Source organism: Ochotona curzoniae, unplaced genomic scaffold (genome assembly GCF_017591425.1).
Source record: "Ochotona curzoniae isolate NIBS_2020 unplaced genomic scaffold, NIBS_Ocur_1.0 scaffold_461, whole genome shotgun sequence".
Taxonomy (NCBI): Eukaryota; Metazoa; Chordata; class Mammalia; order Lagomorpha; family Ochotonidae; genus Ochotona; species Ochotona curzoniae.
Genome location: NW_024467120.1, coordinates 5,051,558 through 5,076,031, shown reverse-complemented (window position 1 = coordinate 5,076,031; position 24,474 = coordinate 5,051,558). Strand labels below are relative to the sequence as shown.

The following is a 24,474-nucleotide window of genomic DNA, read 5'->3' as shown; positions in this document are numbered from 1 at the left end:
AGAACTGGCGCCCATATGGGATCCCAGGGCGTGTTCAAGGCGAGGACTTTGGCCACTAGGCCACCACGCCAGGCCCACCAGGTCAGTCTTAAGGCTGTACTGACTCACTACACTGCAGACCTAGACCTAAATTTGACATGGATAATTTCTTTCCACATGGTAATCACATATCATCCAGCCCCCTCTTTTTACATAGGAAGGAAAGATAGTTGCAATGAACAAAATAAAGTTTAAAGTTGTAGTCAAGCTTTACTCTTTTTGCCAAAGCCTACTGAATGAGAAAAGTAAACTACAATCATCAAAATAAGCAGCCAAGTGGGCAACACTGTGGCGCAGCAAGTTAAGCTGCTGCTTGAGACACCTGCATTCCTTATCAGAGAAGTGGTTTAAGCCCAAACTGCTCCATTTCCAATCTAGCTTCACACTAATACCCCTGGGACATCAGTGAAGCATGTCCAAGCACAGGGGCTCCAGACACCCAAGTCAGACTCGAATGGACATGTCGGCTCCTGGTTTCCACCTGGTCCAGCCCTGGCTGTTGAAGCCTTTGAGGGGAGGGAGGGCGACCATTTCCTGGTCTCCATTCCTCGACACCTGATTGTAATTCTGTTAACATACCATCGGAAATGCCAGTCTCATCTCTAATACATACACAACAGAAGAAATGGTAATTTACACAATCTACCTGTGCATTTATTCAACACTCAGTGGACTGAGCGTAAACAGCATTTGCCCAAAATCTATGTCCATGTAACTTCAGAAGGTGAAATGTGATCTTATTTAGAAACAAGGTCATAGCAGACGTAATTAGATAAATTAAGTCATCCTGGAGTCGAGGGGACTCCAGATCCACTATGACTGTCACCTTGTGAGAGAGATGAAGAGATAAGACACACAGGGAAGGACACGTGATGGCATGGGCTGAGACTGGAGGAGTTTCTAAAACCCAAGGAAGGCCAACACCAACGACTGCTGGCAGCCTCTAGAAGTAGGACGAAGCCCCTCCTCCAGTCTTCAGATGTGGCTCTGTGGACACCTTGATTTCAGAGTTCCACCATCTAAAGTTGTGACAAACTATATTTCCGTCTAAGCTACTTAATTTCTGGAAACTTGTTACAGTAGTTCTAGAAAACCCACACATACATCCAAAATTTAGAAACTGCTTTAGGGGCCAGCATTGTGACACCAACAGGTTTAGCTGCTGGCTTGCAGTAACATGAGCGACATTAGGGTGTCTATTTGAATCCTGGTTATTTCACTTCCAATCCAGCTCCCTGCCAATATGCTGGGAAGGCAGTGGATGGCAATCCAAGTACTTGAGACCTTACCACCTGTCTGGGAGACCAGGACGAAGTTCCTTAACTCTAGGCTTTAGATTGGCTCAACCCTGGTGGTTGTGGCAAATCAAAGATCCCTCTCTGCTTCTCCTTCTCTCTTGGTTTCTCTGCCTTGCAAATCAATTGTTAAAGTGTGTGTGTATGTGTGTGTTTTAAGAACAACACTAGAAGATGGGGCCTGTGCAATGACTCAACTGGCTGATCCTCTGCTTGTGAGCACCAGGATATGGACACCAGTTCAGTTGCGCCATTTCTAACACAGCTCCCTGTCACTGCCTGGGAGAGCAGCAGAGGACATATGGCCGAAAGCCTTGGGATCCTGTACCGGCATGGGAGACCCGGAGGAAGTTCTTGGTTCCTGGCTTCAGATTGGCTCAGTCTGGCCATGGCGGCCATTTGGGGAGTGAACCAGCAGATGCAAGACCTTTCTCTTGTCGTTCCTTCTCTGTAAATTTGCCTTTCCAGAAAAAAAATAAATCCTTAAAAAAAAGTGACACTAGAATCTTTAAAAATTGGAGAAAAAGGCAGACAATTATGGTTATAAATCAGTATTTGACAATCATTTCTTAACTGAATGCAAATAAATAAATAAATGGCAGATGGAATCCAAGGATGCTGGTCCATGTTTTTAAGCTCTGGTATCCAGGGAGGATGGCCCCTGTCCTACAGCTCAGATTCTTCAGATTACAAAAAGGTCTCAATAGCAAAGGACAAATGGAGAGGGAATCATAATGGCATTTACTTTATCTTTCTTCCAAAATTGTATCATATCCACCCCAAATTCAAAAATTATGTAGACCACTCCTTTACAATGGGAATGTTTGAGGGTATAAACTCTTCATGTAATTGAGTGGATTTTAAACAGATTTGCAACTCATTCTCCCTTTGCCTAAAAATCCGTTGTATCCATACTCATACATTTCAGACGTCTAGAACCTTTAGTTAAGAACCCCCAAATCACTGAAACCAGACTGACCCATAATTGTTTGAATTTCAGAAACCTGTACCTTCTAAAATCATTTCTGAAACAGCCAATGTATTTGGCTCCACTGTACACAAAGTTTCACAATGATGTGAAATGACGCGCGTGGCTCTGCCAGCTGGAGACACTGCTTGTCCAACCACATCTGGGCGTGGACAGGACACAGCAGTTACACAAAGGTCAGAAGGCACAGGAACACTCCTGTAGCTGAGCTTGGGCCAAGACAATCAAAATTGTCCTTTTGCTCTTTTCCCTGAGGAGTCAAGTGCAGAGACGCAAGAAACAAATCTGGCAAGCCGATCCCCAAAGCAGGACGGCAGGCAGTACCCGCCTTATTGCCTTGTAAACACACAGCCAAGGTCTGGGACGCAATCTCCTGGTACATCATTCTCCTAGTCACTTCCCTAATGAAATTACTGCTGTGGATTGAACAAGCCTTCACTCCCCAAACTCATGCAGATGTCTTAACTGCAACCTGAAATAAACCTCCTTGCCTAGAAAGACCTTAGGTATTTTACTTAAAGTAATGAAAGCTAACAGAATTACCATTTCAGATTATAAAGCCTCTGACCAGGGTGAGGTTAATGACTGATAGATTTAGGATACAGAATCCATCAAACTATAACCTGAGAAGAGGGCTGGGGCTCCTGGGAGCACAGGGAGGGCTGAAGGTGGTCAGGGGCTTATCTTCAGAAGAGAGGTCTCTCTCATGAGTGAGCTGGGGCTCGTGATCTGAGTTCACTCTGGCTTCTCTCTCTGTTCTCTGGTGCCCTATACCATCTGTTCCCCGACACAAGCTGCACTGCGCCAGCCTTTTCCAGGCAGTGAGCTAATGGGGTCACTCAATTCTGAGCCTACAAACTGAAAGCTGAAATAAACCTCCATCCCTAGAAAGCCCTTAGGTATTTTACTTAAAGTAATGAAAAGCTTATACAGTTACCATTTTAGATTATAAAGCTTTTGCCCAGGACCAAATGGTATCTGTCATTTATCATGGGGTTTCCCTGTGGAAGTCACAATCAAGTTCAACTCAACTTGTGGAGTACTCACCAGGTCCTCAGGGAGGGAACAATGGTCTGAGACCTCAGGCTGCAAAAAATAACCCAGGGTTAATCAGGTTTACTTACAAAATAGTCATAAATGTCAATTTACCTTTAAGAAACTATTCCTTTTCACCTATCAAACTGGAAAAGACAAAAGTCTGACAAAGGGACAGCGTAGTGATGTAACAGAACTCTGAATGCCAGCTGCAGTCCCAGCTGCTCCTGTTCTCATCCAGCTCCCTCCTAACACACCTGGCAACGCAGTAGCACACGGCTGAAGCACTTAGACTTCTGTCACCTCATGTGGGAGACCAAGCTGAAGCTCCAGGTTTTATCCTAGTTCGACCTCAGCCACTGCAGCCACTTAGTGGAGGGGAATATGCAGTAAGGATCTTCCTTCCTTTCCTGAGTTTTAAATGTCTTAAAAAGTCTGATGAAACACTGTATGAGTAAGGACATGAAACAGGTATTGTAATATAAATGATTGTAGTCAGCAAGCTGACAAAGTGTAAGCATTTACATTTGGGCTTATCTTGCATCATGGGAGATGCGTATATGATATATACATGATATATTTAGCAATTATAACCTTGATGTATTTTCTAGAGAGTCCCTTGTATGCCTGTACCAAGAAAAGTGTATAAAATGCCCAGAAGATGGCCTGATAAAATGGCTAAATTGGCTCAGCCTCCAACTCCAAGTGCCGGTATCCCATAGGGCTACCAGTTCATGTACTGGCTGCTCCACTTCCCATTCAGCTCCCTGCTTCTTGCCTGAGAAAGCAGAGAAGGATGGTTCAAGTCCTCAGGACCCTGCACTTATGTGGAAGATCTGGAGAAAGTTGTTGGCTCCTTACTTCACACTGGCTCAGCTCTGTCACTGCAGCCATACGGGGAGTGAATTAATGGGTGGAAGATCTTTCTGTATCCCCTTCTCTATAGAAACTTACCTTTCTAATTAAAATAAATAAATCTTCAAAATTAAAAAAAATGCTAGAAGAGCAGTGTTCATAGTAAAGCTAAAAGCAACTGGAGGTCCATCAACACGCATCAATGACTAAGTTATGTTATATTTATATAATCGGAACAAACTAAAGCCACACATATCCCAGGGATACAGTTCACAAACAGGGCTGAGCAACAGCAGCTAGACCCACCATCATGTACAACTCCACACACAGGAGTTCAAAACAAGCAGGAGAACCCTCAGTCCAGGGTGTCCCCAAAGTGAGTAGTCTTTACACTTGATCTTAGCCAAAAGGCCAAGAAGTGATGCGAGTAGTCTTAAAAAAAAAAAAAAAGATAAATTGATTTTGGTACAAAATTATTTTTTGAAACTCAGTTTTTTCATGATATGCACTTTGCGTGAAGTTTGGAAGATTCCTTCTACACTGATAGACTGACTGGATTAAGCAGAGCTTTAGGAATGCATCAGCTTGATGCATAGCCAAAGACCAATACCGGCTTGGGTGTTTGGCCTAGCTGCCAACCGGGATAACTATGGTTCCAACCCAGAGTGACTTGGCTTGATCCTCGATTTCGCTGCTGACTCTGGCTGCTTGCTAATTCAGATCCATGCAAGTGGCAGGCGATGGCTCACCTTCCGGGTCCCTGCCACCTGCACAGGAGTCCTGGATTCAGCTCCCAGATCTTGGCATTTGGCCTGTTTCATGAATTTGCAGAGTGATCCATTTGGAGCTGCCATCCAAATGGCAGCTCTGCTATGTTAATTTCTCCCTGCTCCACAAATAACAATTTAAAGTAAACCTCAATATTGAGTAAAAAGAGTAACATTATAGAAGGTTACAAGAAAAAAAAAATGGTAGAATTTACAGCCATCTCCAAAATAGGCAAAACCTAATATGCTAGTCTTTTCGAAAATACACGCAATTCTGTAACGGGAGGCCAAGAACAGAAGTGAGATGTCGAGCTTGTATTCACAGAGAAAACGACCACCGAGGAGCGCCTGGGAAGCACAGTGCCCAGCAGTGCCAGCCCCTCAGCGTGGGCAACCAAGGCCCTGGTCAGAGGCAGCCTCCTGCCTTTCCCTTCAGAGGGCCCTCCACCCTGCAAGGTGAGTGTGAGAATCACACGAGGGAGTTTCAAACAGTTCTGGCCAACCCCAAGACTCTGTCCTCTCCACTCTTCTCTTCTGAATTACCAAGAGCAGTAAAGGAGCGGACACCATCACAGAGCTCGGGGACATCAGAAGGAAGGGAACAAGGCAAACACATTTACAACACAGTCACGGGTGATCAGTTCCTTCCAAAACACAGCCTGAAGCGGAAAAAAGTTACAAAGCACCTAAACAGCCAGATGTCAAAGAAACTGAATGTCATTTTTTCCCTTATTTACCTGAGAGGGACAGTGATATCCTATGTGCCAGTTTACTGCCCCAAACGACAACAATCAGAGCGAGCCAGGAGTCGGGAACTCAATCCACACCTCTTATGTAGGTGGCAGGGACCCAAATACCTGACACCTACTGTCAAATCTCCGACACCTACTGTCTACACTGGCAGGAAGCTGTAGTCAGGACACCAAGAATCAAATCCCGGCACTCCAAGGTGGGGACTGGGCCCTTTAACTGTTAAGCTGAACACTAGCTCTGGATCCATAATTTTTAGATTTATATTCATAAACCGTCATTAAGTCCATCATGATGGTATTTAAGTGTCAAGAGATATTTAATAGTCAACATATATTTAATAGTGTCATTGGGAGTCCATCTGATATGAAAGCAGAGCTGCACACTGCATTGTATCCTCGCATCTGGATATGATAGTCTTTTTCTTTTTAACAAAAATTAGTTTTTTTGGTGTTTTTGCTTTTTAAGATTTATTGAAGGGCAGATTTACAAAGAGAAGCAGAGACAGAGATCTTCCATCCACTGGTTTGCTCCCCAAGTGGACGCAACAGCCAGACTGAGCCGATCCAAAGCCAGGAGCCAGGAGGAGCCTCCGCCCTGGGTCTCCCACATGGCTGCAGGGTCCCAAGACTATGGGCCATCCTCTACTGCTTTCCCGGGCTGCAGCAGGGAGCTGCATGGGAAGTGGAACAGTACAGGCATGAACTGACACCCATATGAGATCCTGGCACATGCAAGGCATGGATTTAGCCACTAGGCTATCACACTGGGCCGATGATAGTCTCTATTACACAGTTATTACACATCCCCTTAAGTGAAAAGCCATAAAACAAAATCAACAACAGGGAGGAAAATAGAAAATGTACAACAGGAAACTAAACAGCATGCTAATGAATGACCAATGTATCGCTGAATATGAGTGAAAGAAAATATAAACTTTTTTTATTAAAGATTTATTTATATTAGGAAGGCAGATCTACAGAGTGAAGGAGAAACAGAGAGAAAGATCTTCCATCCACTGGTTCACTCTCCAATTAGGTGCAACAGCTGGAGCTGAGCTGATCTGAAGCCAGGAGCTGCTTCTTCCGGGTCTCCCATGCAGTGCAGGGTCTTAAGGCTTTGCTCAGTGCGTGACTGCTTTCCCAGGCCACAAGCAGAGAGCTGAAAGGGAAGCTGAACAGCCAGAATATGAACTGGCACCCATCCGGGATTCTGGGTGTGCAAGGCGAGGACTTTAGCCACAAGGCTATCACACCGGGTCCAAAACCCATCTTGGAGAAAAAAATGCTATTGCTATGTATCACTGAAGAAATTAATGGGAAAAAAAACCTTGTTTGGAAGAAATGAAAATAAAAACACAAGTATCAAAACCCATGAGATAAAGCAAAATCAGTACTGAAAGGGACATTTATAATATCAGGTGATTACCAAAAAATCAAAATATCTCAAATAAATGATCTAAATGCATCTCAAGAACTTATTGCTAGGCCCGGCTCGATGCGCAAGTGGTTAAGGTCCTCGCCTTGCACGCCCGGGATCCCATATGGGCGCCGGATCTATCCCGGCAGCCCCACTTCCGATCCAGCTCCCTGACTGTGGCCCGGGAAAGCAGTCGAGGACGGCCCAAAGCTTTGGGACCCTGCACCCATGTGGGAGACCCGGAAGAGTCTCCTGGCTTCGGATCTGCATAGCATCGGCCGTTGTGCTCACTTAGGGACTGAGTCATCAGGTGGAAGATCTTTCTCTCTGTCTCTCCTCTCTGTATATCTGCCTTTCCAATAAAAAAATAAAAATAAATCTTAAAAAAAAGGAACTTATTGCTAATAAAAGAAAAAATAGAAAGGAAGAAATGATAAAAATCACAGCAAAAAGAAATAAAACTGAAACTAAAAAACTACAAATTGCAACAAGAACCATTTCTAAAAATTTTTATTTATCTCATTCCTTAATTTTTATTTTTTTGTAAGATTTATTTATTTTTATTGGAAAGGCAGATATACAGAGAGGAGGACAGACAGAGAGGAAGATCTTCCACCTGATGACTCAGTCCCTAAGTGAGCACAACGGCTGGTGTTGCACCAATCCAAAGCCAGGAGCCAGGACATTGTTCTGGGTCTCCCACACGGGTGTAGGGTCCCAAGGCCTTGGGCCGTCCTCGACTGCTTTCCCAGGCCACAAGCAGGGAGCTAGATCGGAAGCAGGGCTGCTGGGATTAGAACCGGCGACCATATGGGATTCCGGCAAGTGCAAGATAAGGACTTTAGCTGCTACACAATCGCGCTGGGCCCAGAAGAGACATTTTTTAAGAAGCTGAACAAAACAAACTTTCAACCAGACTAGCAAAGAAAAGCAAGAGAGAAAAACCAATAAAATTAGTGATGAAAAAGAAAACATCGTAAGAAACTAGCAAGGTGATTTCTTGCTGAATGGATCCTTTGATTATTTATTATGGGGTGTTCTCTATCACTTTTAGTATTTTTTACATCAAAATCTGCATTATCTGATACGGAGCTCATTCTTCTTTTCCATTAGCCTGGAATATTCTTTCCCATTCTTTCAGTTTCCGCATACCTTTGTAGACAAGATGTGTCTGATATAAGCAACAAATAGATAACTTTTATTTTATGATGCAGTTCGCTAATCCATGACATTGGTTGATGAGTTTACGCCATTTACATTCAGGGTTAATATCAAGAGGTAGTAATTTGGTCCTGTAATTTTAGCAATGGATTGTTCACTATTTGTCTTCTTTTGTTGATTTTTTTTTTTTTTGGGCATGTTTCTCAGATTTGCCTTTGCCTTTGGTAGGTGCTGTTCCTTTTCCTTTGTCAAGAGAACATCTTGTTCTTTGTATTGTTTATAGGGTAGGATTGGAAGAAGCCAATTCTTTGAGCCTTTCTTTATTGTGAAAGAATTTTACTTCATTTTCAAAGACAAAGGTAAGCTTTGCTGGGTAAGTTATTCTGGGTCTACAACTTTTTCCTTTTTTTTTTTTTTTTTAAGACAGAGTTGCATGTAGAAGAGAGATTTTTTTAAAAGATTTATTTATTTTCATTGGAAAGTCAGATAGAGAGAGGAGGAGAACCAGTGAGAAGGATCTTCCGTCTGAAGATTCACTCCCCAAGTGAGTGCAACCGCGTTGCTGTGCCGATCAAAAGCCAGGAGCCAGGAACTTCTTCCAGGTCTCCCACAGGGGTACGGGGTCCCAAGGCTTTGGGCTGTCCTCGACTGCTTTCCCAGGTCACAAGCAGGGAGCTGGAGCGAAGTGGAGCTGCCAGGATTAGAACTGGTGCCCATATGGGATCCCGACATGTTCAAGGCGAGGACTTTAGCCACAAGGCCATGCCGCTGGGCCCAACTTTTTCCTTTTAGAATCTGGAATGTCACTCCATTCTCTCCTGGCATTTAGTTTCCTCTGAGAGGTCAGCTGTGAGTCTGACTGCCATTTCTCTACATGTTACCCGGCTTCAACTGAAGAGATGTTGAAATGTTTAACATCAACAGATGTTCAACTGAAGAGAGCTTGATTATCATATGTCATGGTGAAGATGGCTTTTGGCCAACCCTACTGGGAGTAGTGCCTCTCCTGGATGTTGTTTCCCAATTCTTTCTCCAAATGAGGGAAGTTTTCCTTTATTATTTCACTAAATACATTTTCAAACCCAGCTTCTGCTGCACCTTCTGGAACTCCCACAACTACTAAATTTGGCTTTTTAACAGTGCCCCTTAATTCTTGAATATTTTTCTTAGCTTAACTCAGTTCCTCTTCCAACTTTTTTACTTTTTCCCCATTGTTGAAGGAAATGTTTTCCAATTCTGAGATTCTGTCTTCTGCCTTGCTTATCGAGTATTGAGGCGTTCCATTGAATTTTTAATTTGCTCCATTGCGTCCTTCATTTATAATTCAACTTGATTTTCACTGTTGCTATTTCTTGTGTGATATATTCCTTAAATTCCTTGAACTCCTGTATATGCTTCTCATTGTTGTTAAGAAGCTTTATAACAAGTTTTTTAAATTCTTTATTCCATATTTCCTTGATGTTTTCCTCAGTTAGCTCTGAGGTTGACAAAGGCTTTTTCTGCTCCTTTGTGGGGGAGGCATCACTAACATTCATTGTGCCTCTGTCTCTTCTTTTGCTTTCGGTCACTGCTATTCCGGTTAGCAGATTTCTTTCCTTAGGGTCAGTTTCTAAGTTGTGTTGCCCGCTGGTCTACAGGTCGATTTTACTGATTGCATCCGGTACCCAGTTCTTTGTTTGCAGTTGTTTGTGCCACTCCCCGCAACAAGTTTCAGATCTGGACTCTTATGTTAGACTTCCACCATGGTCCCCACTGCCCAAGCTCCTGGCACTGCTTTCCACCCTCTGTGATCCTCTGCTGCTGTGGCTGCACCCCTGCTTGCACTGCCTATCTTCCACTCCCAGTTCAAGCAATGCCAGGGATTAGGGAGATGCCAACTGTTCTAAATTCACTGTTGGTCAGCGGTGCTGGCCTTGCCAGAACCTGCTGGCCATAAGACCTGAAGGCCAGCGGAGCTATTTGGGATGGTTCCCAGAGGATGCCAAGTCGGTACTATTTGCCCTGTGGGATCAGTGCAATCTGTTGAGCCGGACATGGGTTCTCTCCCAGATTAGTACATTTGCAGCTTGCTATTGTTCCTTCAGCCCTATAGCCTTTTCCTCAGTACACCAAATAGCACCCAATGTGGCACTGCAGGGGGTCTGTGCCAGTTGATTGTTAGGTCTGAGAAACACCTAGACCTATCCTGGGCAGAACCTATTTTGCCAGTGGGACCAGTGCAATGCATCGAGCCAGAAATGAGCAAGCTCACTTTTGTCCCTCCAGCCCCACAGCCTTTTCCTCAGTATACAAAATGATGGTCCATGTGGCACTGGTGGAGGTCTGAGCTTTGAAACCCATCCTCTTCCTGTACTTGCCTGCTTGGGTTCTGCCACTTTGCTTTTTCCTGTGTCTAAATCAAGCGAATCAGTAGGATACAGTTCCATGGCTGGTCCACCTCCTGAGTTCCTGCTGAATTCCCCTTCCCACCTGGCCACTGGTGAAGCTCTGACCTCCGACCATCGTCGGGTTATCTGGTCACTGCGACACCACTCCACTGTCTCGGCTGCTTTTCTGTGTCTCTAGGTGTACTTCCGCCATCAGCTTTCCTCACCCTATTTCCCGGAATTGCAGCCTCTCTGCTTCACCCTGGCTAATGATTCTGTTCAAATGTGTCCTTACGCTATTTCACCATCTTTCCCTCTCCAAAATGTTCTTTACATTAACCATGAATGGCTTTAATACTTGTATTTTAAATCTCCAGCTTGTAAAAAATTGACTACAAGTTTTGCAAACTTTCCATTCATAGAGGCAAGCACAATGGCTCAACTGGATAATCCTTCACTTGCAATGCCACAATTCCATACAGGTGCCGATTCATGTTTTAGCTGCTCAACCTCCACTCTAGCTCTCTCTTACCACCTGACAAGCAGCAGAGTATGGCCCAAAGCCTTGAGACCCTGTACTCATATGGGAAACCTAAATGCAGCTTCTGGCTCCTGGCTTTAGATCAGCTCAGGTTTCGACCGTTGTAGTCATTTGGGGAATGAACAGCAGACTCTCTGTCTCCTCTTCTCTCTGGAAATCTGCCTTTCCAATAAAAATAAATCTTAAAATCAAAACAAAACAAAAACCTCTCTATCCATTCTTTATAAGGGAAATATCTAATCCAAGAAGCTATTTTACTAAAAACAACTCTATCTTTGTTTGCATACTAAAACTGCTGACATTTACACTTTAAAGGAGCAACTTTTATGGTATGTGACTCACATCTCAATTTTTTAAATGTAATTTGCTTCTAGGATTACAATAATTCCTAATATCACATATTCCAGGGACACCTAACATTTGTGTAGGTTAATCCGCTTAACATATTAAAGCAATTGCACATGTTCTTTTTCATTTTTTTTCAAATGGTGCCATGGTATAGTCAGTTAAGCCACCACCTAAGACACTGGCATCCCACATGGGTGCCAATCAGTCTTGACTGCTCTACTTCCAATCCAGCTCCTTGCTTGTGGCCTGGGAAAGCAGTGAAAAGATGGCCCAAAGCCTTGGGACCCCAAATCCACGTGGGAGACCTGAAAGAAGCTTCTGGCTCCCGGCTTCAGATTGACCTAGCTCTGGCCATTGCAGCCATCTGAGGTGTGAACCAGCGTATGAAAGGCCTCTCTCTGTGTCTCTCCTTCTTTGTATAAATCTTTCAAATATAAATAATTCTTTAAAAACATGTAGTTTTAAAAAAAAAAGATTTATTTGAAAATCAGAGTCATTATAGACAGAAAAGGAGTGAAAGAGATCTTCCATCTGCTGGGTCCTGACCCCAATGGCTGCAACAGTCAGGGTTAGGTCATGCTGAAGCCAGGAGCCCCTGGTCTCTTCAAGCAATGGCAAGCACTCAAACATTGAGCCATTCTCTGCCACTTTTCCCAGGCCATCAGAAGGAAGCAGGATCTGAAGTGGAGCAGCCAGGACACAAATTAGAGCCCATATGGAACACTGGTGCCCATATAGGATACCTGTGTCACTGGCAGCAGCTTTACCACCAAGCGACAATTCCATTACATATTATGTATATATTATGGAAAGATTTACAGAGACAAGGAGAGACGCAGAGAAAGATCTTCCATCCACTGATCACTCCTAAGTGGCCACAATGGCCAGAGCTAAGCCTATCTGAAGCTAGGAGCTACCTTGGGGTTTTGCACACTGGTGCAGAGTCCCAAGGCTTTGGGCTCTCCTCGACTGCTTTCCCAGGCCACAAACAAGGAAATGGAGCAGCTGGGATATGAACCAGTGCCCATATGGGGCCCGGCAAGTGCAAGGCAAGAACTTTAGCTACTAGGCCATCCCACTGGGTCCAACTATCATACATTTTTTTTTTTGACAATCTTTACATAGTTAATTAGGGTAAAAAGGTTCAAGGGCTACAGGAAAGTGGGTAAGACTACTATTTTTTCCATATTGTTTCCTTCATGTTTAAAGGGGGGTATTAAGGGAGAAGGCCCACCCAATTTCTCACCCTCCCCAGGTCCTGGATGTAGGGTATGCTCCGAGGTTCTTGCTCAAGTGGTTTTGCTATTTCAACAGTTATGAATCGCTGCCAAACTTGCCACTCCAAGCACTAGGAGGTCCTTGAAGAATCCACTGATTGACATAGTCCATCACAGAGTCTCTGTTTGCCCCATATTTCGCTGCCAAGATATAGCTGAGATGGTTGGTTGACCTGTTCTGTCTTCTCTTATTTCTTGGTTAGGGTTCTGAGTCCAGCATTTTGATTGGGGAGATTTCCAAAGAAACTTTGTCTGAGGTGTCCTCAGACCAGATTCCTGTATGTGCTAGCAAGTACAGGGCCCAGCACAGTCCATCGCCCCGATCAGCTGGTGGTTGCAATTGCTGGGTTGGTTCTGTTTTCAGCCCCAACTTCCACTGGAACCAATGGGTGTTGCAGTCCAGCCTGGTTCTGCCCAGCACATACTTGGCCCTTGCATAAACCAGTGCAGTGGGAGCTGCAGCCTAGTAGGAGCGACCCGCAATAACCCCCACCAGGCCCACATCCTATCCTGGTTTGCCAGTCTGTGTACCAGTAATCCAGTCTGTTCCACACCCCATTCCACCCCAGCCACTGTCCTAGTTTTATGCCCTCACGTGGAAGTGGTAACCCAAGAGGGAAGAGCCCACTATTTCCCTCCCAGGCCTCTCCCACTCCCAGATTATGCACTCTCCAGATAGTTTGGTGGTTTGACTTGACAGAACTAGCCCCCAGTGCCAGCTTCTGCCAGCTGTTGCTGTGGCTAAGCCCAAACAACCCTCACCCACTTTAATTTTGTTTGCACCAGTAGGAACAACCAGTAGGAACAATCAGCCCAACCTGGCTTTTCCCTGATCTGGTCCACATGAGGTGCACAGGTGTTGTAGCCCTGCCTAGTCTGGTCTGCCCCCATCCCAGCCCACACTCTCCAGTGGGAGTAGCTGTCCAGCAAAGGAACCCTCCCTTATTCCCCTGCCGGCTCTGTCCCCTCCCTTCCTTGTTCTCAAGCTTGCTGGTTGGGTGCTGTGGTCCCTTCTGGTACAGGCAACCTCACCTTGGCATTCCGTATTGTGCACAAGTCTTTGTTGCGACTGAACCTGGATCAACCCACACTGTTCTGGTGCTTGGATTTGCCAGTGGATGACATGGACAGATTCAGCCTGGTCTTCCCCTGACCCCTGCCAATTGTATGCCAGTGGGTAACTTTCCATGGCCTTTTCGGGGCTGTTTCCTATCATGTTTCTTGCGCTTACCTGCCAGGTCTGTGTCCTGCCAGAGGAGTTGCCCAGGCTCCTCCATCAGAACCTCTCTCAATGCCAGGTTTCACGCTTACCAGTGGGTCCATGAGCCAGCCCTACTCAGTCCACCTCCTGTCATAGCAGGAACTGTGGCTTTTCCTGACTGGCCTTCAACCCAAACTGGTTCTTGCTGTTGGATGTTTCAGCCCAGCCATGGTTTGTTCATACCCACATATGGCTCACACATGTTCAGTAGGGGTTTGAGACCTTGCCTAGTCCATCACACATCTATCCCGGTCCTTCAGGACACCAGAGGGTGTTGGGGTCTGGCCCGGTTTGATACATCCAATCCCAGTCCACACTTGTGCCATGGGAGACAACAACCGTTTCCTGATCAGAACGCAGCCCCCATTCCAGGTCACACACCCGTTGGTGGGAACCTCAACCCAGTCAGGGTTGTCCCCTTAACTCCCCAAACGGGCCTGTTCCCAGCCATAGATCACTTGCATGCCAGTGGTTGCTCTGACTCAGCTTGGCACAGCCCCTCACCTGTCCTGACCTCTGCCTTAGACACTGTGGCTTAGCGTTCCTGGCTCAAGCAGACCAGTAGATACAAGAGCCTAGCTCGGCATGACCTGTGCTCCATCCTGGTCTCTAGTTTTGCTTGTGGGCTAAGGTTGCTCAGTCCTGCCTGATCTACCCTGTTCCATTGCCAATTGACACATTTGCCAGCTGTTGGAGCTACTTTGACCAGCTTGTCTGACCCCCAGATCTGGACCACATGTTCACCAGCAGGAGCTATGACTCGCCAGGGGAGTTTCCCAAGTTCCTCCACTTAATCTACTCCCAGACCCAGTTCTCATACATGCCATTGGGTTTAGGCCAGTGCCCGGCGCAGTCTGGCCGTCCATTTGGCCTTGTATGAGCTGGTGAACGTTGCAGCCCAGCCCACCCTAGACCCTAATCAGGATGCACATTCGGGTGCTGCTGCCCTGACCAGTCCAGACTATTGGGGGTTCCTTTACCTATGATTGATGGCAGGCTCCTTGGTCACATCTAGCTTAGTCCATCACGACCCCAACTCTTGAGATAACCAGTGGGGCTAGAATTTTCACAGGATGTGGCCCACACATCCCTCACAGAATTTACCCCCGGTTATGGTTCTTGAGTGCTAGTTAATGTAATGGCTTGCTTAATGTGACCCTTCTGATCCATCATCATGTTAGGTAACATGATACAATTCTGCTGGATAAGCCCCAAACCATAGCTTTTGCATGGACTGGTATTTGGTGGTCAGCATTGTTCAGTGATTACAAGTTTTACAAACGAAGAGTTACTGCCAATGGGAATCTACGAATGCTTCACGTCCTTGAAGCACAATGGGTTCAACCTGGAGCTAACTAAGCAGCAACTCAAAGAACCAAAACCCCAGAGCTCCCCGGCTGGGCAGCCAGCAGGCAGAGCCTGGCACCAAATGTTGCACTGGCCGCCCGGGGACAGCTCACCACGTGCACATGGTGGCTGTCGTCTGGGATCCAGGCATGAGACACCCCATCCTGAGACCCACCAGCAGCCAGGAGGCTGCTGGAAGTTTAAACTCCCAGGCCCAAGGTCGCGCCCCTCCCCAATCCCATTCACAGCCCAATGAAGGCAGCGGGTGGGTCCCAGACCTGCCCAATCACGGAGACCAACCCCCTTGGTGTACTCACCCCAAAAGGAGCAGTCCCCGGAGCCCAGGCAGGCCCGGGGACAGCTCACTACGTGCACATGGTGGCTGTCGTCTGGGATCCAGGCATGAGACACCCCATCCTGAGACCCACCCAACTATCATACATTTTTAAACACTAAATAATGGCCAGAGTTCAATAAAAACACATTTTGCCACCTAATGCTAAATCCTAATTGCCAAACATATCTATTTATCTCTTGTGTAACACATCCCACTTTCACTTGGTGTTACAACAGGCCCAATTGGAAAACATCGCCTTCCTTGGTTTTCACTACAGTTCGCAGTAGCTGCATGATCCTATTGTGGTTAATGGGACATAAACAGAAATCTGCCCTTGGAACTTCCAGGAAAGCATCCCTAATAAAAGGGGAACAGATCCAACTGACACAATCCTTGTGGTCTTTGCCTTTCCCCTCTCTTCTACATAACATTTGAACACAACGGTTAGCTGTGCAGCTATCTTGGGGGTGGGAAGTAAACTAGATACAGCGACTAAAAACTAGAGGCAGATTTCTTGGGCAGATAAAACAAGGTTACGTCCAAAACTTCTATAACAAAAGGTAAGTGCAATTATTAACTGCTTAAGCCAATGACCCAGAATTCCAATACACTCCCGGTAAACACAATGAATGAAAAATACACATCAATGTTAATTGAAAGGGAAAATCCACAGCTCATACCTTGACAGCATTATTTGGCTTCATACCACATCGGTAAGCCTTTGCTATCTGTGGCGTAAGTTGAGTTTCCTTGGTAAGTTGCCTCCATTTTCTACACTCGGGCTTTGTACACTGAACCTAGATGAAAAAGAATAAGTAATAAATAAATAAGTCATGATGAAAAATCAGTGAGTGGCAGATGTTGTGGGACACCCAGTTAAGTCACTATTTGGGATGGCCACATTCCATTCTGTCTGCTTAAATTCTGCTATTCCACTTCAAGCGCAGTTTCCTGCTAATGCATCTTAGAGGCAACTGCTGACAGCACAAATGCCTAAGCTAATTCCAACAACACAGAAGCTCAGATGGGAGTTCTAGGTTCCTGGCTTTGGCCCAGCCCAGCCATTGCCATTGGAGGTATTTGGGGAGTGAACTGGTAGATGGAAAATTCTTCACTTCTCTCTCACACCTTCTCTCTCTCCTCTTTCACTCTTCCTTTGAAGTAAAAAAACTTTTTAAAAATAAGCTAATTCTCACCTATCATTTCTACCCTTCACCACTCTAACTACCATGTGATGTTACCAAACTTTGGGCAACCTTAAGTATTTTTTTTCTCTCCCTTGCATTACCACTAGCCACATAATCCACTTTACCTTATTAAGGTAATTTCTGATTCAATAATAAGCAAGTGCAAAGGGGATTTGACTACTGCTGTCAGAAAGGTTTAGCTGAAACCCAAAAACCAATCAGGCTGAAATTTTGTTAGTTACCCAAAAAGTATGCACATTATATGCTAATAAATATGGTTCTGTTCTGGGTTGGATCCCAAAACAGTAAAAGTGAGTGAATAAAATCCAGTCTGTAATGTGTTATTAGCACCACAGCTAGTAGACTAAGATACATCATGGTATATAAGATAACATTAGGGGAAACTGAGTAATGGCTATGTGGGAATTCTCTGTACTGTCTTTATAACTTTCTGTAAATCTATCATTCCAACATAAATTTATCTTTTTAAAAGTATATGGTTATCCATATGCAAAAAGAATGCACTCAGATCCTACTTTATACAATTCACAAGAATGAGCTAAAAACAGACCATACGATTAAATGTAAGAGCTAAAATGACAACTCTTACAAGAAAACTGCAAGAACAAAATATTTATGACTTCACAATTGGGAACAGATTCCTAGCTACCTTACAAATAAGAGGAAAAAAATAGACCAACTGATCATCAAAATTTAAAACTTTAATGCATTAAAGAAAAGCCATCAAGGTAGAAAGACAACATACAGGAGAAGATACAAATCATAAATCAGACAAGGGTTTACTATCCAGAATATACAAGAACTCTTAGCAGCAGAAAGCCCACCAAATTTAAAGATGGGCAAAGGATTTGAATACATATTTCCTCAAAGATATGCAAATGGCCAACAAGCACAAGAAAAGATGTATTATTACGGAAATGCAAATCAAAGCTACAATGATATTGCCTCACACTCACCAGGAAAACTAACATCACAAAACAAACCAAGACTTGGTGAGGATGTGGAGACACCTGCACTTCCACACTCTGCAGACAGGACTAGAAAATGGTGCAAAGCAGCCCGTGCAAGTTTGGAGGCTCCTCAACACAGAATCCCCACGACCCACAGTACTTCTGTTCCTGGGCATTTACTCAACAGAATTGCAACAGACATTCAAAACATAGATGAACAGGAATGTGAATGTTCAAAGTAGCACCATTCAACTATTCACAACAGCTAAAACACAGAAATGATCCTGATGTCTATCAAAGGATGAGTGTGAATACAATGTGACACGAACCACAATAGGAGCACGACTCCAAAGCAACAAAGTGTTCATCCACAGCAAGGCGCAGAGACCTCAAAACCATGCTCAGAAGACATCCCATACAGCAGGACCCTGATGAAGTGAGACATGCAAAACAGGTGGATTGGAGCAGCTGCAACAACAGAGGGAGGAAGGCCCTGGAGTGTCTGCTTGCTGGACACAGTCCTCCCTCATGGATGACACCTCAGGGACTGGAAGGAACAGGTGGCTGCCAACCACATTGACTACACCAAGTGCTCCTGACTAGCACACTCCACGACGGTTCATTCGATGTCCTGATTTTCACTTCAAGTCAAGGAATTTTTAGGTGTGCACAGAGGCTCAGAAAAGCCTACGTTTTTAAAACCCAGCAAGTTATTATTAAATGGTGGTAGATAAAGTATGCGCAATCACTAAAATGCATTTTCAAAGAACAGCTAAAGGAAAAACACAGATAAAGTTAAAATAACTTTAAATGTCTGAAAGTTACAAAAACTTACATTTCAAGTGTAATTTTAAACCGAAGATCTACATGTAAAATACAAAATGGTGTTTAAAGAAGCTGAGAAATGACTGGAGCAAAGGATGAAAAAGAGCTATACCACACTCAACAATGACTACAACCAGCCATCTTCAGTTTTGTCATGAGTGGACTTTAAAAAGTGCATGGAAAATGCAAATTATAAAAATGTTCAGGCATGGATCTCACCAGGTTCTTGTACCCAAATATACTTATCTTTTAATTCCATTTTCTCACGAACATTTTGAAGTATTCTAATACCGAATTACCTAAGTTTTCCACGAAAAGAAACAAACAAAAACCCAAAAACAGCCCTAGCCTGAGGAGTCACAGGAAGAACAGTAAAAGGTAATGAAAGAATGGTTTCCACAACACCAGTGGTTTCCCTCTGCTCCTGCTGGACCTCACAGACACACCACAGAGCAGAGAACTGTTCTTACCCAGTAGGGGAGCTGCTGGTCAGCCATGAAAGCTTTGGGGCTAGGTTCCGTTTTCCCATTGCTAGTCCATATTTTTTTCCACGTGATGTATTTCTCGTATCCGTCCTTGTGGCTGAAAAAGTTATATATATCAAGCAATAAGTTATTCAGGTTTTCAGAACAGGAGGCAGGCAGGTCACTATCTAAACCTATGAACTGAACCACCCAAGGTACAAGGAGGGGGCACGGTGATTATGGCACAGTCCACCGAACAGGTTGCCAGAGGGGGAAAGCTGCTCAGCAGCTCTAATACCTAAAATCAACAGAAAGGGTACAGCACTATTTGAAGAGGAAATTAAAATACTTTATTTTAAAATAGTATAAATACTAAATCACTATTTCATCATATATAAAAACTAACATTTCTCAAGATTTACAAAACCTAAGATAGGATTAAATGGAATATTTGATAAGGTTTTTTTTTTCTCTGTATCTTCTTCTTTCTGTAAATCTGCCTTTACAATAAATATTTAAAAAAAAAAGCAAAAAAATTTTAAAAGTATATTCTTCGGCCATTACAGAATTAAACTACAAATAAATATTAGAAAATTTATCAAAGAGGGTCCAAATATTTGGGAATTAAACAATTTACTTTTTTCCTTCAAGATTTATTTTTATTTGAAAGGCAGATTTACAGAGAGAGGAGAGATATTTTCCACCTGCTGGTTCACTTCCCAAAAGGCCATAATGGCCAGAGCTGGGCCAGTCTGAAGCTGGGAGCCTGGAGCTTCCTCCAGGTCTTTAATGTGAGTACAGGGGCCCAAGCACGGGGGCCATCTTCCGCTGCTTTCCCAGGCACATGAGCAGGGAGCTGGGTCAGAAATGGAGCAGTAGGGACTCAAACTGGCACCGATATGGGATGGTGGAGACTTAGATTATCATGTTATGCCACCCACCAGCCTCCAACAATTTACTTCCAAATGGTCAAAAAAGGAGATTCAAAGGAAATCTGAAAATATTTTGAACTGTTGGCAAAGAAAATAATAGTCACGAATATCTGCAAAATATAGCTAAGTGCCTACTGAATGGAAATTTATAACATTAAATGCACTTACTGAGAAAGAACAAAGATCTAGCATTCATAGCATCAGCTCCCCACTTGGGGGACTAGAGAAAAAAGACAGTATAAAGCTAACAGAAGTAACTAACAAGTATTACAGCATAAATCAAAGAAATTAGAAATAATGAAACAGAAGCACTAGCTCCAAGGTCTTCCAGAGCGTGCAGATGGCACAGAATCACCACCTCATGGCACAGCGTTTTTGAGCCCTGAGTGTAAGCAAGCACACGCACCAAACACCGCACGAAAGTGCCAGTCAAGGTCACACACAGCCCAGGAAGGGCTGAAAGAGACAGAATTCATGAGCCGCAGTCCACTCCACTGCCCCACCATGGAAACCACAAACACAAAGGAACAAACCTTCTGTAGTAATGGTCAAAGCATTCATTGCAGAAATGCTCCCCACACGAGAGATGATACCATCGGGACGTGTAGCCATTTTTGGCACATCTGAAAATAGCAAAAACATGGAGCTCTGGTAAAGACAAAACATTTCTATCATTTCCACTTAAGACGCCTCACGACCACAAGCTAAGAGGGCAAACGGGAATGGACAACTGGAGGATGACACAGGCTGAGCATCCTCCTTCGGGATGCTTGGGACTGGCAGCGTGGCAGGCAACGGTTGTTTTGGGACCTCCAGACATTCAGGACATACCTAACGAGGCATACTGAGGATGGGACTGGATCTCAGCCAGAATGGCTATGATCTTCCCCACCGGGCTGGGAGTCTGGGGAGCACTGCAGAGGGTGTGGCATGTAGAAGATACCCTGGCAGTGTCTCTATTACCAATGACTTACAGAATCTCTATCTTTGGGAAAACCACCTCCAAGAACTACGTTCCCACAAAGAATGTTCTGGAGAGAGGTGTCGGACCTGGACCTGCCCTCTCACCGACCTTTCGGAAGCGCTCGCGAAGCACACAGGACACGCCGCTGTGCAGCCAGCCTTTTCACACTTCCTGTACTTCTTCTCCGACCCGCCATCTTCATCTTCTTCTGCTGTCTCTGCTGCTTTCTTCCTTGCCTGGGGGAGAACCAGCCGAAGATCAGGTTCAAAGGCAGGGGGAGGTTTAGGACTGAAATCCTGTCCACATTACAGGTTCTAAACGAGAAGGTCAAATCTGCACACACCGAGTCCCACGCAAATAATTCACGTAATGCAGTAGCAACATACACACGGTGCTTGGACGGGAACTATCTGAGAACTAAGATTTGTGCTAACTTTTCTCGTGAGAAAGTGACATTAACCAAAATTAATGTCATTCTCAGAAATGTATTTCTTCTTCCACTGGAAAAAGTGATACCCTCTCAGTACCATCGATTTTTTTTAAAAACATTTATTTTATTGGAAAGTCAGATATACAAAGAAAAGGAGAAACAGAGAGGAAGATCTTCCATCAGCTGATCCACTCCCCAAGCGGCCTCAACAGGCGCAGCTGTGCTGATCCAAAACAAGGATCCCGGAGCCTCCTCTGGGTCTCCCACACGGGTGCAGGGACCCAAGGCTGTCCTAGTGTGCTTACCCAGGCCACAGTCAGGGAAATGGATGGGATTCAGGGCTGCTGGGATTAAAACCAGTGTCCATGGGATCCCAGTGCTTGTGAGGTGAGGACTTTAGCCGCTAGGTTATGGCATCAGGCCCAAGTATCAGATTTTTAAAAATTCTCATCATGGAGCCTGCCGCAGTAGCCTAGTGGCTAAATCCTTGCCTTGCATGCACTGGGATCCCATATGGGCACTGGTTCATATCCCAGCAGCTCCACTTCCTATCCAGCCCCCTGCTTGTGACATGGGAAAGCAGCAGAGGATCGCCCAAAGCCTCGGGACCCTGCACCCACATGGGTGACTCGTAAGAAGTTTCTGGCTTCAGATTGGCTCAGCTCTGGCTGTTACAGCCACTTGGGGAGTGTACCAGCAGACAGAAAATATTTTTTATCTCTCCTTCTCTCTGCAAATCTGCCTTTTCAATAAAAATAGTTAAATTTTCTTTTTTCATCGTTCAGTTTTTTTCTTTGAAAGAGCTACCCAAGGCCCTCCAGATGCCTGACCAACTACCAGCTCACACCCTCTGCCCGCTTGCAGGTCCCTCTGCCAGACTGGCCACGATTTCCCACATTCTATCACTCACTACATAGTAGTATGTGTCTGCATCGTGCTGTGCACCCCTCCACTCAACTGCAAGCAACCTGAGGACTGGAGTTATGGCTTCTCAGTTCTCCAGTGCCAATCACAATAATACTTTCTGTAAAAGGTACATGGGATCAGCAAGGGAGTAATACCTGCCTCCCGGAGCTCCTCAGAGGAAGGCTGTCTGGAGAATGATCATAGCACGTTCTTTTCTTCGTCCTCCCTCGTGTGGCTGCCATTATAGCAGAAAATCTGCAAAAAAATTTTAAAAACATATAGCTATAAACCGCTGGATATTAGCATCTGGTAGTGTTCTCCAAGTTATCACGCAGACTGGCAGGTGTGAGCACACCTCTGCACCTAGCCTAGCAGGTGTACATAAAACCCCCACTTTCCACGGCTTCCCTTCTCCCAGCCTCAGCATTCCCTAAAGTCGGCAGGGGGACAACGTCCCACAGCAAAGGCAGGAGGATTAAACCACACGACCCAGACAAGTACCAAGCTGCTGCACTAGCACCCCACAGCCAGGCAACACTATGTTAGCACTTCCCACACTTCAACAGGTGAAACACCACAAGCAAATGACCAATCAGCAGCTTACACAGCTGTTTGTCAACCGCAACGAGCAAAACCACCTAGCTTGTGCATTTTACGTTCCTTTGCATCTCACTGTCTTCTTAGCAGTTTCTGACTTTTATCTCCATATACTTTCCAAACACAACACATCTTAGTAAAGTGCAACACCTAAGTATCAAGCACAACATCTTAGCACATGATGTGTATTAAAAGATCTTTGGTGGAATGTTTTACATTCTCAAAGCAGTCTCATGATAGCATCATGAAACAAAGAACTTAAGCGTGCAAAAGAAGCTGCGTTGTAATTATGAAAGATTTACCAGCTATTGGCATTTTTCTCCTATTACATTATATAATTCTATACCTATGCTTAGCATGTAGCCAATAACATACAGATTATAGAATTGTCCTTCACCACCTTTCCTGGCACATATTTACTATACACACACATACACACACAGAACGACAGGTTCAAAAGTAAATACGGCATATCTACGAGTCAGAAGCCTGAAAACGGGAAAGCGTTCTCACAAAATACAAATTCTACAGACGTAGCCTTCGGGAAAAGCTTTGGGGAATCCTGTCATCGTGTTGTTTCACATTTCTGGGTTCTACCAGCATTCATAACAGTATTTTTCATGGCCATCACACGGAAAAAATTCCAATTTGCCACGTACACGGACTTTGGGAAGTCTTGACGTCAATGTTACATGTGATCTTCACTTTCCCACAAACGCCCCGCGAGCTGTGAACACAGCAGCACTGTGTGTTCTGAAACATGTTCTAGTAAGCATTAAATTGCCATTTAGCTCTACAGCACGCATTCTTCTGCCAGAAAAAACATGCCTAATGTTACAAGTACCATCTACCTACCAGTCATCGCACTCAAATCCTATCTGTAGTTTTAGAAGGATGTCCAACCTAACAGACCTCATCTATGTCTCTTCGTCTATATAAAACACATTTCTAATATTATTTACACACGAAACACAAATACAGCATATGTGAATACATATCTATATGTGTATAAATGCATACAATAAAGGCCATAGAGAAGGTAAGTTACAAAAAAAATAGTATGGATTTATAGATTTCAAACCTTGTTTTTTTTTGCATCAAATTATTTAATTTCACTTTTGATGCACTTTTTAAAGCTCCTAGACCCACGCAACAGTCGAAGCTGTCTCCTGACGTGCACGCGTTTAGTCAGCATCCTGGCAGAATGGGTTAAGGCCTTCAGGGAAGCAGCCGGACAACCACATGGGCCCCTGCTTCTTCCCTTGCAAGCCAGCTCCCTGCTAACGCATCTGGAACAGCAGCAGCCTGTGAGCCCAGTCCTTGGGTCCCTCCCGCTCAGGTGGGGCGTCTTAACGGAGTTAGGGTTTCCCCAGCCCAGTCATTGCAGCCATCTGGGAAATCAAACAGCACAT

The 24,474-nt window shown here is 44.6% G+C and overlaps 1 protein-coding gene across 1 annotated transcript in view; it reads right to left on the bottom strand.

Moving 5' to 3' along the window:
- The window catches only part of KDM1B (lysine demethylase 1B), a 59,438-nt gene that overhangs the window by 32,673 nt on the left and 2,291 nt on the right, over window positions 1–24,474 (bottom strand). The window contains exons 2-7 of the mRNA XM_040967742.1: window positions 22,621–22,720; window positions 21,238–21,365; window positions 20,699–20,788; window positions 19,240–19,351; window positions 16,467–16,583; window positions 3,370–3,408 (exon numbers count right to left, since the gene is read on the bottom strand). Of these exons, the coding sequence (XP_040823676.1) occupies window positions 3,370–3,408; window positions 16,467–16,583; window positions 19,240–19,351; window positions 20,699–20,788; window positions 21,238–21,365; window positions 22,621–22,707 (573 nt within the window). The 5' untranslated portion in view covers window positions 22,708–22,720. The remainder of the gene's footprint in view (window positions 1–3,369; window positions 3,409–16,466; window positions 16,584–19,239; window positions 19,352–20,698; window positions 20,789–21,237; window positions 21,366–22,620; window positions 22,721–24,474) is intronic.